The sequence below is a fragment of the Leguminivora glycinivorella genome, chromosome Z (assembly GCF_023078275.1).
Source record: "Leguminivora glycinivorella isolate SPB_JAAS2020 chromosome Z, LegGlyc_1.1, whole genome shotgun sequence".
NCBI lineage: Eukaryota > Metazoa > Arthropoda > Insecta > Lepidoptera > Tortricidae > Leguminivora > Leguminivora glycinivorella.
The window spans coordinates 13,210,463-13,228,511 of record NC_062998.1 but is presented as its reverse complement, the minus strand read 5'-3'; the positions used below and the strand labels follow the sequence as shown (position 1 = coordinate 13,228,511).

The 18,049-nt window shown below is 39.6% G+C and overlaps 2 protein-coding genes across 3 annotated transcripts in view; one reads left to right on the top strand and one right to left on the bottom strand.

The window, feature by feature from the left end:
• The window catches only part of LOC125240643, an 85,978-nt gene extending 71,370 nt beyond the window's left edge, over positions 1 to 14,608 (top strand). The window contains exons 10-17 of the mRNA XM_048148639.1: positions 9,590 to 9,712; positions 10,046 to 10,221; positions 11,489 to 11,622; positions 12,302 to 12,441; positions 12,533 to 12,614; positions 12,710 to 12,854; positions 12,944 to 13,157; positions 13,469 to 14,608. Of these exons, the coding sequence (XP_048004596.1) occupies positions 9,590 to 9,712; positions 10,046 to 10,221; positions 11,489 to 11,622; positions 12,302 to 12,441; positions 12,533 to 12,614; positions 12,710 to 12,854; positions 12,944 to 13,157; positions 13,469 to 13,620 (1,166 nt within the window). The 3' untranslated portion in view covers positions 13,621 to 14,608. The remainder of the gene's footprint in view (positions 1 to 9,589; positions 9,713 to 10,045; positions 10,222 to 11,488; positions 11,623 to 12,301; positions 12,442 to 12,532; positions 12,615 to 12,709; positions 12,855 to 12,943; positions 13,158 to 13,468) is intronic.
• Positions 14,609 to 14,961: 353 nt separating this feature from the next.
• On the bottom strand, positions 14,962 to 17,811 carry LOC125240646 (putative lipoyltransferase 2, mitochondrial). 2 transcript variants are annotated; one of them, XM_048148640.1, is made up of 4 exons: positions 17,722 to 17,811; positions 17,479 to 17,639; positions 17,154 to 17,366; positions 14,962 to 15,575 (listed from the first exon to the last, which is right to left on the bottom strand). In XM_048148640.1, exons 1-4 carry the CDS (start codon positions 17,730 to 17,732, stop codon positions 15,232 to 15,234), a joined length of 729 nt encoding a protein of 242 aa, XP_048004597.1. In that variant the 5' UTR covers positions 17,733 to 17,811; the 3' UTR covers positions 14,962 to 15,231. The 2 variants fall into 2 exon arrangements, with proteins under 2 accessions (XP_048004597.1, XP_048004598.1); XM_048148641.1 differs by lacking the exon at positions 17,722 to 17,811 and having other exon boundaries at positions 17,479 to 17,711.
• Between the last annotated feature and the right edge of the window lie 238 nt (positions 17,812 to 18,049).

Below are 18,049 nucleotides of genomic sequence, written 5' to 3'. Positions count from 1 at the left end.
TATAATATTTATGAATTTTATATTTGTGTAATATTTACTTTATGCTCACAATACACATTGATGAGACATACAAGAAACACGTCAGGTGGTGTTTTTGAAAGTTCGAGAACGAATCCTATTTAGACAATACACTCTTTTCTTTGGGTAATCGTATAAAAATAACCTAATGTTTATACTTCGTTTTAACAGATTATATATTTATTTGAGAAATGTTAAAAGACTGCAGGTGCAATCACACAGATTCTCTTTTCTTTTCTGATGTTTCCTTCGTTTACCCGCTCTATATTCGTTAGAGATGCAAATGCAAGCTAATTAACGACGTCCGTGAGTGGGACTTCTGCCCGTAATAGGATAATAAACATGCGAACTAAGGCTGGCTATGCACGTTACGGTTCACATATTTAAGGGGGCCCACTGTCAGAGCCTTTGCCACGAGTTTTGACGTCTTCGTATATGATACTCGAAAATAAGCAGCGCCTCCAAATGGTGACTTTATGTATTAGAACAAAAAGTACCTACATACATTTGCCGTGACGTTTTTGTTAACAAATAACTTATCTATTCTATAACATAAACGCATAGCATAGCTTTAGTTTGCCGGACGATAACGGTAGTTATTTTGGCGCTGTAATTTTTCTTTTTAACCGATAATGTCTGGCGAACTGATAAAGTCTACAGACACGCGCCAGTCGGTGGTACCCTTACGTTTGGTTAACGCAGGTAGGCCAGATTGTGTTCTTAACATTACAAATATTGAAATTTTTTTAAGGAGTGGAGTGCGTGAGGAGCACGACTGACAAAAAATAAAAGTTAACTAACACTTCTAACACGCCACTTCATCGTCTCCATCACGACTATCACGCTACAAGCACACTTAAAGAAACTAACGGTTGGCCAGTAAACTTAACGTGTATGGGTGGCTTTATGGTTCTCAGTAAGCAGACGTATGCGTTGACATAATGTCCCTTATCCTATAGTGTACGACATAACAATTATGTACGTCCATTTGATAGCTTTTTGTAAATATATTTTCATAGTCATAATAATTTACATAATTATGTAGTTATGAATATTCGAGATCTGTATTAATGGTTAGTGGAAAGGAAAACAAAAATACTGACACATTATAACAATGAATTGTTTTTGCGTAGGAAGAGGCTTATTCGTTTGAGATACCTATTAGCTGTCTGACTAATGACAAAAACTAACCAAATCACATATGTATGGCAGGTACCACAATATATTATATGCGTCTCTTGATTTACATTTGTGTGCAAGTTTTCTGCTTCTTCGGACAGTCCAAGAATAAGATATTTAAAAGCCTGTATTTAAATAAAAGTTACACAATTTCTCTATTTTCTCTATTTTGCAATGATGGGTTCAGGATCAGTAACCAACATCTACGGTTAATGCTTCAAAATGGTACGGTAGGTGAGCGGTAAGCTCACAACGATCGAGCTACCTACTGCCTACCCCATTACGAGAACCGCAGTTATGGCATTAAGATTGGCATCCATCCTCCAGCTTCATTATAACGCACAGCACACAATAATGAACTATTCAGAAGTTCTCCCACTACGATACCATCCGTTATTTGCATGTAAGCAGGAACAAATTCAATTTCTTATTTCATTTCCTCATTTAGAATGGAAAAGGTATATTAACTCTTCTCGTATCAAATTCAATCAATACTAAGTATCTTAGAAACGGTATGAACATGATTTTCATTCTTTAACATGCATAGGAGCTGATACTAGAAAATTCTAACTGCACTGCAGGTGCAGATTATTACCTAAGCCTCCTAAACATGCGTACCTACCAACTTGTTGCAACCATTTACATAAACGTTAAAATCAAATTGTAACGGTAAGGTATGCCGTATGCAATTACACTCAATAGCAAATATACCCGTAGGCTTTTATAATTGGAACCTATTCTTTAACTTGCAATGTCATTAAGATAAATGATATGAAAACGAGTGTCTGACCAAAGATACATAAAGGCGTATGCATGTGGAGCATGGCCGTGGTCCATTTAAATTCAATCAGTAGGCGCAGTGATATTGGCTCTGTCTTGTCTGTATAATTCCATCAGCTTGGTTTAGGTCGGAATGTGCCGTATCACGCCCTCGCCGCTGCATTCGGATATTCGATGCAAAAAGCGACAAACAAGTACGGATGTGGCTTAGCGCCAGCGGTGGCGCCCGTTTCGGTAGCCCATAACGGTGGTCATACTCGACTTTACTTAATAGGATTTTTTGCATCGCCCGTGAGGTCGATTTCGTCTTGGTTTAATAGCCCAAAAAAACTCATAGAAATAGCCCTAAATTGATTATAATTGAATCACAACACGCGTAAATAGAACGGTGTCATAATCGAAGTTCTACATATATCCTTATAAAGAAAAATGACCGAATTTAGGTACCTAATTCACAGAGTAAGTACCTATTTAAATACTTTGAAAAGTGACCAGGCGTTAAGAATCAAAACACTGATTTGACAGCACTAATACTTTCTGATAGATAATCCATGCAAACGCGTAAATATACTTGTAAATAAAGTATTGGTCGACATATGCGGCACTAATCGCGATAATATAACGGCCTTGGCCGGCCTTGCTGCCATCACTTAGTTATAGGTCATTGGCCGCGGCCGCGCGGCCATTGCAAATGCAGCCTGGCTTCGGACGTGAATAGTTATAATAGACTTCTGACATTTCCCCGTAGTTTGTTGTTGCCAGTATCTTCCGTAATTTTAACGTAGGATATAACATTTGAAATTTAGAAATGAAATATGTAGAAATTGTAGAATGGGCAAGACTCGGAAAACCTCTTGTCAAACATATAATTTTGTAATCGTAATTTAGGACATAGTACTTCTGACTTTTCTGAGATTTTCTAAAATGTTCATTTATGATCGGGCAATCATTTAAGCCTATTTAATCGTTTAATTATTATAATCTGTTAAAAGAAACATTTATGTTTTTAAAATAATGGGCGTTTTCCGACCATATGTACGTAATGAAATATAAGCTGTTCACAGCTATGCAATATTTTAATCACAGCTACAGGAACCATTAAAATTGCAGACTTATCAATAAATACATTATACCAGTCAACCAATGCTTATCCAATAGCAGCGATAGTATTCATCAAAGGGGAATGCAAGTGTAACGGTGTCCCGGCAATAGGGAACGTTGGCTACAGAAACCCTATCAGAAACCGTTAGCGTCTCACAGACACTTCCGACAGCTTTTTGCCCAGGTATGTCCAGTACATTAAGAGGACACAAAAGTAGACCTCATTTTCCCCCTGGATTTTGATATTGTGACAGATATTTTTACACAATTTGATGTATTTTAGTAATTGCTGTACCCTTACATTTGATTATCGATTTAAATGCTCCCAGAGTCACATCGAACTAACAATAATATGTTGGCGGCGATTTTAAATGGCCTCGCCTGTACATGGGTTAAGTAAGCGTTATCATTTAATACAATATTCAAGTATAAAATAACATTTGCACCGGCGGCAAGTCAGTTAAGATCGCTGCTAACTTAGCTTGGCTCATACCGAGCATCGTCATCATCATTGGTCATGTCACCTGTAGAATCGTTTATTTTGAAGAAATCAGTTAGCTCTTAATTTTCGGAATAACCAAAAAATAGATGTAAATGTATTTCCAATAATATCAATATCCAGAGAGGAAAAGAGGACTATCCGTATAAAAAACTGGTTTCGGAATCTTCGTCCACTTTCCTCTTAAATGGAATACTTAGCATTCGGAATGCTCCAGTCGCAATCGGCATTCATTGAAACAGCTCCTAGGTGGATAATTATATAATTATCCTTACAGAAGAGATTCTTACATAACATATGTTATTTATGGACCCCACTTAGCAAAATATGGTGATTGCAGGATTCGCAATCGTATGGGAGGATTGATATCGGTTGCAGCCTCTTGATATAAGTAGTACAAAACAATTCCTTGAATCAGACTTTGGAATATGCATATCTGTAGGTATTTAAAATATAGGTAGGCCACTAGGCCTTATGTACTTTTAAAGGCCCCCAAAAACTATATTGTAAATGGGAAAGTGTGTGTGTGTCTGTTTGTTTTTCCGTCTTTCACGGCAAAACGGAGCGACAAATTGATGCGATTTTTTAAGTAGAGATAGTTGAAGGGATGGAAAGTGACATAGGTTATTTTTTGTCTCTTTCTAACGCCAAGTTGACCCCTAATAAAAGCTCCGCTGTAATTGATAACGCAAAATAATGACAAACTCATTCTCCATCAGATATATCGCAGCGCCCGAGGTTGTCAAACATATCAGAATAAGCATTCTACAGTGACCGCTTACCATCAGGCGACCTGTCTGCTCTTTTGCCTCCTATCGCATAAAATATATATGTATAAAGGCGATCAGATATTTGTGTTCCCCTGGCCGCTGTATCATGAGATTCATGAGAGATGCTATTTGGTAAACAATAGATCCGCTCCTGAACGTAATATATACGAGTGTGTATATTATTTCTTGGGCTTAGTATAAAATTAACTAAGTTACCGTGAGAAATTGTTGATCGTTTCTTGTAAGTCATTGAGGCGTTGCGAATGGGCAGTCCGCTGCTGCCGCGTGTCACCGACTCTGATGAACTCCAATGGACACTGGCGCGAACTTTAAAGTCCATCGTTATATCCATCTCTGTCACATCAATTGTAAAAAGAGTGACGGATAATACAGGATTTGCAAAATTCGATTTTCACGGCAGCCCTCGGACCGTGACACTGGCATGGCTATGAAGAATTTTATGACACGTAGGTTACGTACACTGAACTTTGCTATCGTGAGGCACGAGATAGGCTACGAATAATTCGTATTAGGAAATCGTCACTACTTTGGAAAAATCTCGTATCTCACGCTACTCCTCAAAGTTAAAACGCAGTAAGTCTATATGCAATTATGCATTCCATACATACTTACTACAATTTTCTTTTCATTGACAGACGAAGATACAAGTTTTTTAAAAGTAGTGACGTAATGGTAAAACGCGCTGCGATGTAATCACTTCTGAAGTTATTTGTATTTTTACGACAGTAGGAAAGCATTTTTTTCTATAGTGTAAAAAATAATTGATGCTGTAAATAAGATTTTTCTTTACAGCTAAACTTATCAATAAAAAAGCAAATTAAAATTGCTACGTTAATTAAAGCATAACTAATGCGACTGGTGCGCTCCACTGCATCCGTCAAAGGAACGCACCATTTTATTGTATAAGATTAAACCAAGATTAAACGCAATATACCTACTATACCTAGTTCAAAAAAAATCCTAATAGTGAGGTCACAGTATAATAAAGAGTACTATCGTACAGTATGGCCACTCCCGCTCCCCGCTGAAAGTGCCGCCCACCCCCTCTCGGTTACCTCACAGTTACCGCCTGTCAAAAACACGAACAGTCGACCTGTCATATTTCACTCATACAAGCATAGTACGCGTTCACCTACACGAGCTAAGACTGTGAGCTAGGAATGCGCCTCTTTCAATATATTTGATCGCCAGTGTCCGAGGTGTGTTAGGTGTAGCCTTATCTAATAAGAGTAAAAAGGAATCCCCGCTTATCTTTATTTGCTCTTGCGAATAATTAGACCAAAGACATATATGTAACTCCATATAGACAGCTACAGTCTAAGAAAAAACGTACCTTAGAACCTTGCTCAGAACCATATAGAAATAGTTACGGTGGCCTAGATGTCGTTACACCTTTGGGGGCATGTGCATTACCAAAGACCTATACTGAACTCCGTATAGACAGATAAAGTCTAAGAAAAAACGTACCTCAGTACCATACAGAAAAAGGGTACGGTGGCCTAGATGGCATTACACCTTTAGGGTACGCTCAGCTAGATGGCGCTAATATTAATATTTAATATTTTAAAACACATCAAGTTAAGAATATCGGCCAAATTGTCAAAACTGAGATTCAAAAGATGGCAGTCTAATGCACTGTGATTACACATTTTACTTTGACAGTAACTCTCTATAATACTCGATCCTCTTTGGACTAAGGTAGGGAACAAGGCGCCTACTTAGTTAGTTGTGAGAAGTAATTAATTTTATTGAAACAATATTACCTACTCTTTGCATCATACCGTCACTACTTTGAAAAAATCTCGTATATCACGCTGCTCCTCAAAGTTAAAACGCAGTAAGTCTATATGCATTCCATACATACTACAATTTTCTTTTCATTGACAGACGAAGATACAAGTTTTTTTAAAAGTAGTGACGATATGCCCTTTATCGCCTACTGCTGAGCACATGTATTCCTTTCCAGTATGCCTCTTTATTACCTACTCGTGAATCGGTAATTTGCGGTAGGCGTAGTTTACTACCATAATTTCCTAATGCTAAAACCAGGATGCTGATCTCCTGTTATCTAATGATGCAATGATCATATACGTTACTGTAAAACATGAAGTACGGTAAAACCTAGGTATTACACATGCCGATCGGTAAAAGCCCGAAATGCCTGTAGGTAAACTAGGAAGTTAGGTAGGCACTTAATAAGGGATTAGAGTACCAAAGTAGTTGAGGATCAAGTTTTATAGGGAGTTACTGTCAAAGTAAAATATGTAATCACTGCCATCTCTGGTCACAAGTAAACTTAAAAACTTTTAAACCTCAGTTTTGACAATTTGGCCCATATTCTTAGCAAGTGATATGTGTTAAAATGTCAAATATTAATATTAACGCTATCTAGCCGAGCGTCCCCCAAAGGTGTAACGCCATCTAGGCCACCGTACCTTTTTTCTATATGGTTCTGATGAACGTTTTTTTCTTAGACTGTAGCTATCTATACGGAGTTACATATGTCTTTGGTTCTTAGTAATTTCCAAGATAATTAATTAACCCTTTTAGGGAAAGGTACCTTTAGTTTATAAAATAAATTGTTAAACATACTTATAATAGATACCGTACCTACGAACTGTAAACTGCACTTATTTCCAAAAGTGGATTATCAACTTTGTGGAAAAGGCATCATAGTAAGGTTACTGAGTTCACTGCACTGGCCACTTCTCCATTGCATTTTATTGGTCTTTTTGATGAGGTGTCAACAACAGTATATTTATTACTGTTTCTTGTTTGGTTGTAAATAACGGTATCAGTGTATTTTAAACGACACAATCATTTCAAAAATATAGCTGGGTCTGCTAAAAATGCTAAAATCTATTTTAAGGTACAGCGGGGCAAATCTCAACTGGGGGCTAATGTAACTGGTCCATTTTTCCATGTTTGCATTATTAAATATAGTGTCCACCGATTATATTTTGTAGGCGTGTTCAGTGGATACATGTAGAATCCAACATTATAGTGTAATAATGGAAAAAATGGATTAGTTACAATTGACCCCCAGTCGAGATTTGCCCCGCTGTTCTTTATTGTATTCCGCTTGTGTCAATACGAAACACTTTATTTAAATACTAGTTGATAGTAATCAATCACTCCTAAACCACACCTCGGACACTGGCGATCAAATATACCTATATGAAAGAGACTCGTTCCTAGCACACAGTCTAAGCTCGTGTAGGTGAACGCGTACTATGCTTGTATGAGTGACATATGACAGGCCGACTGTTAGCGTTTTTGACAGGCGGTAACTGTCAGGTAACCGAGAGGGGGTGGGCGGCGATTTCAGCGGGGAGCAGGAGTGGCCATACTGTACGATAGTACTCTTTATTATACTGTGCCTAAACTATGGTGGTTTATCACCAACCGACTTTCCATATGAAAAAGATCTTCATTAAAATACAGTACCTACATAAGTATCATTATTGCACCTTCTTCTACAGGTTGACTTGTTTTAAGACAACTACTGTCTCACCAACTACTTGTGAAAAAATGTGGCTATTGTTTGTCATGTGCAGTGTTTGCTCAGAGCCTCATAATTATAATGTCAAGACATGCACCGTCGTAATATACTCATCTGCCTGCTGATTGCGTTGTCAAAACAGTAGATTATGGCGCGGTGTTACCTCGCATAACGACACGTTATGTTGTAACTCATAGATTAGAGGACATCTAGATGATGGGTAATGTGACGTCATCAAGGCACCACTTTTCCATTATGACAATAGTTTACTGATGACCAGCTGGCTAACTTCATATAATTTTGATAAAAATAATGAGTTTTTAGACAGAAACAGCTGGTGCCGTAGCCGAATGGAATTTCTGCGACGCGAAACGAAAACGAAACGCCGCGAAAGGTAGCCTGGCTCTGTCGTGACAATACGCAAGAGCGATAGAGATAGATATCTACGAGCGTTTCGTTTCGTGAGCGTTTGTGCCATTCGGCTACGTGCCCAGTAGTGTACTAATTGAAGATCGAGTAGAGTAGCTATATCTGTTTCTATCAGTATACAGTTATACTTCATTAGAATACAGGATGACCTAAGGTTATTGATCCTACTTAGAACCTTCCGTCTATATTTTATTCCTGTATCTATGTTGTAACTCATGAGATTTTAACAACGACCATTCGCTCTGGGGATTAGCAAGCGAGTGTCGATGGGACCAAGTAGTTTCCAATTGCGTGTGAAAATCTAGAATAGCCCTTGGTTGTCAGGTTCGCGGTGCACGGTAATTGCAGTCGGCGTGTTACCGAGGCAGCGGAGTTGCGGTCACAGTACACTTATCATTAGCAGTGCGGCTTCTATGAGTACTTTTGATGGGTTTACGTGTTGATCGCGTTAACGTGGCGTGGAATTGCAACATTAACCTTTTCAATGTCGTGTCAAACACACACCGAAGTGTCAAAACTGAGTTTTAACTTAATTTTATACGTATTTATAAACTTAAGTCTATGTTGTTTTATGGTCTGCTACGGATTGTCGTTAGCATGGAAAAGGTTAATCATATGTACTGAAGCATAGATTAAATACCTATATAAGAAGATCATACCATCCCATATATACATTAAAATGCGACCGCCTAAGAACGCGCATACACTACACCACACATAGATGGCGCGACAAATAAAATGTCTTGTAGCTTTCGATTATCCTTGTAGATGGCGTTAAGTGTCACTTTTGACATAGATTTATGGCTAGAAAGTGACGCCAATCTACAAATAATCGATGGCAACAAGGCATTTTTGTGGTGCCATCTATGTGTGGTGTAGTGTATGCGCGTTCTTAGGCGGTCGAATTTTAATGTATGGGATGTCATGATCTTCTTATATTTAATCTATGACTGAAGTTAATACTCGGTTTTATGGAGCATGGCCATAAATGGAAATTTAACCTTTTGATTGATAAAATAAATAAATAAATGTAAAATTAAAAATAAAAGGAAAATTGCAGTTAGGTTGCTGATTAGGAGTCTTGCACTGTGGCGGTGCTGCAATCTTGTTCGATTATGATGATACGCGAGGCGCGCACTTACAGCAAGCCTAATCAAAGGTTCGGACGGTCGGGTACGTGCGCTTTATACATTTGTTCGGCATTATTAGAGAGTCATTTTGATTACAGTAGAGCCCTCATTAGTTGGAATACGAGCCAGACCCTACAACCTTTTTTTCTATTTGTTTTAGAGCCACCCAGCAACACTAATGGAGAGCTGCCAGTAACAATCGAGCACCAGCAGGACAATAACCCTTCTAGCAACTTGACAAGAAACGACGCGAACTGCGACAAGACTGGCACCTGTTACGATGGTAAATATGCAATTAACTTGTAATGTGTCTAATACCGCGAAAGAAATAACCTTTTGCATTCGATCATAACAGTAAACTATAGTGCTATCCGATTAAGGCAGATAGAAGGGAATACGAATTTAAATTAAATAGTAATATATAATTCTGCGTTAATACCTATTAGGCCCACTTGCACCAACAACTTAACTCAGGGTTAGTGGGGTAGTCAGGGTACTGTCAAATTCCATACAAAATGGTAGGTTAACCCTCCATTTTCGTTGGTGCAAGTGGCCCTTAGAGTACAGGAACGAGGTGTTTATTGTTATATTAAACATAAGCTTTCCGTTTCCTCAGTGTCAGTATTATGCAAGGACACGCGCATCGCGGTGCAGGTCCGCACGAACAAGCCGTTCAACGGTCGCATCTACGCGCTGGGTCGTTCCGAGACGTGCAACATCGACGTAGTCAACAGCGACTTGTTTCGTCTCGACCTCACCATGGCTGGCCAGGACTGCAACACACAGAGCGTTGTAAGTATCCTTGGGTTGGGTGTCACCAGCCGACAGACTCAGCTGTTCAATGAGCGCATCTACGCGCTGGGCCGTTCCCAGACGTGCAACATCGACGTAGTCAACAGTGACTTGTTCCTCCTCGACCTCACCATGGCTGGCCAGGACTGCAACACACAGAGCGTTGTAAGTATCCTTGGGTTGGGTGTCACCAGCCGACAGGCTCAGCCGTTCAATGAGCGCATCTACGCGCTGGGCCGCTCCAAGACGTGCAACATCGACGTAGTCAACAGCGACTTGTTTCGTCTCGACCTCACCATGGCTGGCCAGGACTGCAACACACAGAGCGTTGTAAGTATCCTTGGGTTGGGTGTCACCAGCCGACAGGCTCAGCCGTTCAATGAGCGCATCTATGCGCTGGGCCGTTCCGAGACGTGCAATATCGACGTAGTCAACAGCGACTTGTTCCTCCTCGACCTCACCATGGCTGGCCAGGACTGCAACACACAGAGCGTTGTAAGTATCCTTGGGTTGGGTGTCACCAGCCGACAGGCTCAGCCGTTCAATGAGCGCATCTACGCGCTGGGCCGTTCCGAGACGTGCAATATCGACGTAGTCAACAGCGACTTGTTCCTCCTCGACCTCACCATGGCTGGCCAGGACTGCAACACACAGAGCGTTGTAAGTATCCTTGGGTTGGGTGTCACCAGCCGACAGGCTCAGCCGTTCAATGAGCGCATCTACGCGCTGGGCCGTTCCGAGACGTGCAATATCGACGTAGTCAACAGCGACTTGTTCCTCCTCGACCTCACCATGGCTGGCCAGGACTGCAACACACAGAGCGTTGTAAGTATCCTTGGGTTGGGTTGGGTGTCACCAGCCGACACTCAGCCGTTCAACAAGCGCATCTACGCGTTGGGTCGTTCCGAGACGTGCAACATCGACATAGTCGCATCAACAGCGACCTGTTCCGCCTCGAACTCAACATGGCTGGCCAAGACTGCAACATACTATTTCATGTTGTTGGGTTGGGACTCAATTCCTCCACATACCGGCTGTGCGGATTCAGGTTATCGCAAAAATTTTGACGTGGTTTTGATAGCCTCAGCCATTCAACGGGCGGACAGGCAATTCTTAGGTTTGGTAAAATTGGTTTGATATTTTATTCTAACCTTTGGCGACGCGACACGTCAAATGCCGAATTTATTTAATGTATTTTTTTAATTAACTTACTGTTCCTTCATGCTTGAAAGTTGACATCTGATTTAACAATTCGTTCTAATTTTAGACCGGAGTGTACTCCAACACCGTCGTTCTTCAACATCACAGCGTAGTAATGACCAAAGCGGATAAGATCTACAAAGTCAAGTGCACGTACGACATGAGCTCCAAGAATATTACCTTTGGAATGGTGCCCATCAGGTTAGTAACATGATCCTTTCACCGCCCGAACTCTATACGTATAATTACGAGACTTAACATTAAGGGCTTTCTCAGAAATTGTAGCATTTACTTTTGTAGAAAACAAACAACTGCTAGTTAGTATCGACTTCTATAATAACGAGTCACGAGGACCAGCTAGGTTGCAACAATAAAGTGTCCTCAGTTTTTGATACAATTGTACCGAATAATGTAATACCTAGATAAACACGTGGTAAACACTAAGTAATATTAATCGTATGATACCCTTTCATCTAATCATCACTTTTGTACACACGAACTAATTCCCATGCGAATAGAATTTTAAAATTCAACCGAGCTTCTGTATTATAAACGTATAACAATTAGGTTTATGTGACCGAGAAATGGTGTGAGGACGTGTGCGGCAACGTTAAACGCAATTTCACCAGACTTTGTATTTTAATGAGGTTACCCGAAGCACGATAAAGATCGTGATTACTGTCAATGAGGTACCTTAACTGCAGCCGAGCCGGCCCACATTGTCGCTACTTAGTATAATGGTCTGGCTACTTTGTAATGTAAACATGTTCCCGTGATTTAAGTTAAATTATGCGTTTTAATCCTTGGAATTTTTATTGGTATAATTTGAGACGCGAAGGCGAGATTAATGGTATGTTTTACATATGATGTGTGTTTGTAGGGATCCGGAGATGATCTCTATTACCGCGGCGCCCGAGGCCCCGCCCCCGCGCATCCGCATCCTGGACGCTCGCCAGCGCGAGGTGGAGACCGTCCGCATTGGAGACCGGCTCACATTCCGCATCGAGATCCCCGAAGACAGTGAGACATGCATATTCAATCTTCATCTTTTCTGAATGATGTAAAAAGAAATTACGATGGTACTAATATTCATATTTTTTTTTATTTTCAGCTCCGTATGGCATCTTCGCCCGCAGCTGTGTGGCGATGGCAAAGGACTCAAAGAGCACTTTCCAGATTATTGATGACGAAGGGTGAGTGATCGTTGTTGTGTCTTATTGCAATTCCTTTGATTCATTTCTATTTAATATCATGGCTTGTCAATAATGTAAAAAATATTTCTCTTTAGGTGCCCCGTTGACCCCGGCATCTTCCCGGCTTTCACTCCCGATGGCAACGCTCTTCAGTCAGTGTACGAAGCTTTCCGATTCACCGAGTCTTACGGAGTCATCTTCCAGTGCAATGTTAAATACTGTCTTGGACCTTGTGAACCAGTGAGTATACTTTTATGACCCACTAAAATCAAACCATAACAAAAATTCTGTAATCCCATACATAACACGAACCAATTATATCTTTTCAGGCGGTGTGCGAATGGGGCAGAGAATCTTTGGAGTCATGGGGCAGGAAGAAACGTTCGTTGCCTCACAACGAAACTGGAGAGGCGCGCAGCCAAGAGGAAGATATGAACATTTCCCAGGAAATCCTTGTACTTGACTTCGGAGATGAAAGGCAGAGCACAGACTTCCTGCGCTCCGACAAGCCCGGCGGCACTGCGTCGGAGACTAGTTTTGGTGGTACGTTTACACATCGTTCACACAAAGTAGATAACTAGAGTAGAAATCTTCTACTACTGTATAAGAGCTTTCTTGCTGACACTATGCACACACACTGACGTATAGTAGCTATCTTCCTTATCATCATCATCACCATAGAGTTTTTAGTGGCCCACTGCAGAGCACATTAGGCCTCTCTTCTAGTACGCCACTTGTCCTGCTTCTCTAGCTCATCTAGTTGTGACTCCAACCCAACGAGACAACAAATGCCAGGCTCATCTATGTTGCTTTACGCGCTCATAAGTTTGTTTACAAGTGTTGTTTATTTGCAGAAAAAACGGTGACGATAGTGGAGCCGTGCCCGAGCAAGGGCTCTGTGCTGCTGCTGGGCGTGGCGTGCGCGCTGCTCGTGCTGCTGTACATCGCCACCGTCTTCTGCTACTACATGCGCAAGTGGCTCGCGCCGCCCAAGCACCTCTCGTAGGCGCCCAGCCCCTCGCGACCCGGTCCCATTGCCTCTCGAGGCACATGTGATACAAATGACTGACAAAATCTTATAAAGACTTAACTGTATCAGGTCGTAACTCCGTCCACCTCGATGCGCACCGTCGTACGCAGTATTTTTGTACTTAACCACCGCGCCTTTTGCATTTACCTTAGCGGTAAATTATTGCATTTATAAGCATTTATTAAATAAGTAAGTAGTTTAACGACTAGTTATACAATGAAGTACCTATTATGGGTGGTTACACCGACAAATTATAGAGGCAGCGATTTCATGCTACGTTTAGATTAAGATCTATGCCTATACATATAATTAGTGATTTTAGCAATGCATTTATTAATTTAAGTATTTGATACTTTTTTTAACATTTGACCAGTGTTTGTACAATTTTGAATATTAAGGCGGAAACAAAGTTTTAAATTATAGATCTTTGGAATAATCCCCGAGAACAATAGGAATTAATAAGTCTAGTATTTAGTTTATTTTTCTCAGATTCGAGGGGACTATTCTGAATTCGAGTAACTCTTAGTAGATTGTTGTAACCTTTACATAGCATAATTCTTGACTAGAATTTATCGATTAGGTTTATTTATATAAAGGTAGTCTAAAGTACGATAAAAAATAGCAAATTGCCTGGAGGTGTCCGGTGTTGGCGATGAGCGTCGCCGAGGGCCGAGACTCAGGGGTACAAGGAGCGGCCGCCCGGGCGCCGCACCGTGTCGTGTCTACGCGTTGTATGTAAATACGCCGTTGCCGCGGAGGCAGCGGGTTACTATCCGAGAACTTTCAGTTGGGTTTCGACGAAACGAGCCGCGACGCTACAGTTGTATGAGTACACGCCTTCCGCAAGTCGTCCACTTGTCGTTTCTCCTAACCCAACTTGAGACTTCATCTTTTATTTATTTAGGTTAAATCAATTGACTTATTTATTTTTTCATTATTTAACAAATGAAATAAACTTGTAGAAACTTATTTCTTTTTTTATTTAACTCAACAATTTCAGTATAAATAAATACCTCCGAGCTTTAGAAGGTTATTCACTATTATCGTTCGTAAAAATACGTTTTCGTACCTCGAAGTAAAATACGATGAAGTTTGAGATCCAACAAATTTTAGACGACAACAAAAATTGCCCAAATGGGCAATGTAACTGGCTATCTTACAGTAACTGGCCACCTTATACTAAAAACGATTGTATATATAATATTTAGCTATATATGTAAAATTTTAGAATGTATGGAATTTGGTTTCATTAAATTGTGTAAACGAATAGAACTCAATTGTTTACATCAGAATTTGTAAGTTGGCCATTACTGTACCCAACCCACTAAAATGACAGTCCGATTCCATCAAACAAAATAGGTATGTATTAGGGAATTAAATTTAAACTATGTGGAATGTCGATAGGACTTCACTTTACGTTTACGTACAAAGGACATAGGTACAAGATAGTTAATCGGCTATGAAATGTCATTTGAGTGTTTAGGACTAAGGTATAATAATTATGGCACCACCAAGGCAAAAGTATATAAAATGTGCGTAAAAAACACAAAAAATGTAAACATGCTAAAAACAAAAAACATTCGCGTCTCATTGCGGTACCAGCAGCTTATTGTAAATACTGTTTAAAATTTCTATCTGCGCGTCTACCTCAAGGTTCTCAGTGGTGCAGTTGAACACTTTATCGAAACTCTTGATGAACATGGGTGTGATTTTGTCTATGGTGCAAGGCAGGCGGGTCTCGTTGGATAGTGAGGTGACGCCGTTATCGTCCAGGCCGCAAGGGTCGATGTGGTCGAACCAGGAGAGATCGTTGTCGCAGTTGAGCGAGATGCCGTGCGAGGTTACGTAGCGGGAGGCGTGCACGCCGATGGCGGCCACCTTGCTGTCCTCTATCCACACGCCGGTGTGGGGTGACCGTTTGCCTTTCAGCCCTGAAAACACGCGCTTGGTCACCTAGAGCAGCAGTTGTTCTGCAATTCTGGCCTAATGTGGTGTAATCTTTAAATGATTATAAATAAGTAATATGTAGGTATAGTAAGTATAAACACAAAATATGAATAAAGTTAAAGAAATTGCTAAAAAAAAGTATTGAAGATCCAAACTTCATTAAACCTTTGGTGGGTGAAATACTGTCGCGACGCTTCGATGCCACGCTAAATATAATCAAGTTTATTAGGTACTTATATGAATGTTCATTCGCAAAAGCAAGCTCCGCTGAATGGGTCAAGATTATTATAGTCTGGCAAGCCATTTTACCTACATACAATCGCTTAGTAGCAGTTAAGGAACAGTTAAGGACGGATATCAAATATTTGTTCGAGTTTAAATGCATAAATATAATAATCACTTAAACATACAAGAAATATGTAAGATGTAGGGTACCGTAGTTACCCTTTCCTAACCACAGCCTGTCTTGAACAAGAGCTCTTAATTAGTATAATGAATTCAATAAATAATAGGCAAAGGCATATCGCATTGTAAGTTATTTAACAATAAAAGGCAGATTATTGGAAACAACTAAAAATGGACAAACTGATGAATTGGACATTTTAATAATATTTTTTAATGTAAATACAATTTTTTACATTTTCATTCAGGCAGACAGACAAATGTAGTTAAAATCTGTTTGTGTATAAAAGTATGTAATTGACTAAGGAAAAGCATATTTCCAATGAGCTTTTGCACATTAGGCACAGCACAGTTGATCAGCTGCAAGACTATATTAAAGTTTCATAGATAATTTGACATAAGTTATCTTGGTACAAATTCACTTGACAATTTTTTGGTATGTACTAGCTTTTTGCAGCATGATGGCATAATAAGAAATATTAATAAATATAAAATGAATATTGGGGACACCTTACACAGATTAACTTAGCCCCAAACTAAGCAAGGAGCAGCTGAGGGAATATGGACTGAGCTGGAATGAGGTCAAAGCGGTGACTCATAGAAAGGCGTGGAAGGATCTTGTGGAGGCCCTATGCACCTATGGGGTGCCTTAGGACAATCAACAACAACAACAACAAACTAAACAAAGCTTGTACTATGGGTGCTAAGCGACAATATACACACTTACATAGATAAATAAATACATACTTATATACATAGAAAACATCCATGACTGAGGAACACCTGATCTGTGCTCATTACACAAATAAATGCCCTTACCGGGATTCAAACCCAGCAGGCAGGGTCACTACCGACTGAGCCATTTTTTATGATTATTATTAAAGATTTATCATACATCAAACTATAGTAGTAGGCCGGGTGTATGTAATATAAAATGTTATTAATGTAATTATGGTTATTACAAAGGTTATTTAAACAGACATCCCTTCGCATGGCAGCACAAAATTAAATAACTGAATACATTCACTATGGCTCAAGCTTAATAGGGAAAAAGTGTGCTTTGTTCAGCCGATTAAAGTTGACCATATCCTAGTCATCTTTTTTTTACTTTATAACAAGGAAATAGTAGGTAAAGAAAATATAAAGAGAACCAAAGTTACCTAATTCTGAACAAACATTTATGACTGTCTCCTCCAAGTTGTTGACATACCACTTTACACTCGGTTTGAAGTGTTTTAGATTAATAATTGGGTAGGCAACTAGTTGGCCGGGGCCATGGAACGTAATCTGACCGCCTCTGTCTGTTTTTCTAAATGCTGCTCCTAAGGAACTCAGTCTTTCTATTTCTTCTTTACGTGTGTCATCTCGGATTCCTAAAAAATAAGGTTTAGCTTATAAATATTCCATAGCATGGGTTTTACGTATAGCTCTATACTGCTGGTGCAGTTCCTTATCGTTGAAAGTTGAAGAAATTTGTTTACTAACCCACAGTGTACACAGGTCTGTGCTCCAGTAATAGAAGAGTATCCCAGTCCTTGCCTGTGCCGTCCACCATGGATTCCAGCTGTTTACGAACTATAGCCCTTTGAATCTTTAGGGCCGTGTCGTAGCTCATAAGACCGAGCTTCCAAACTTTCACCATTGTGCTGTAAAAAAATAATGAATAAATTCCAACCACCTACAATCAGTTCAACTTCTTCGTTTAGTATTTTTTTATATTTTTATTACTTTTTTATCATAATTTTGTTACGATTTTTTTTACTTCGTCATATTTAGATATTTTTAAAACAAAAGCTAAGCAATAACAATAACTTATAAACTTGACAGTTCGATCACAATGTTGCCATGATTACCAAAAAAAAAAAGCGAATAATGAACGTTTTTACATCCATTAATTCTAAAAAACTGTTGTTTAATGATGTTTTAATCATAATTTGTTATTTTTCGTCTCAAATTTTAACATTAAATAAAACAGGAATAATTTGATCCCATAAGGTCAATTTCCACAGTTATCAAGAAAAATGCATAGATGTCGCTAATAAAACACTAGTTCAGC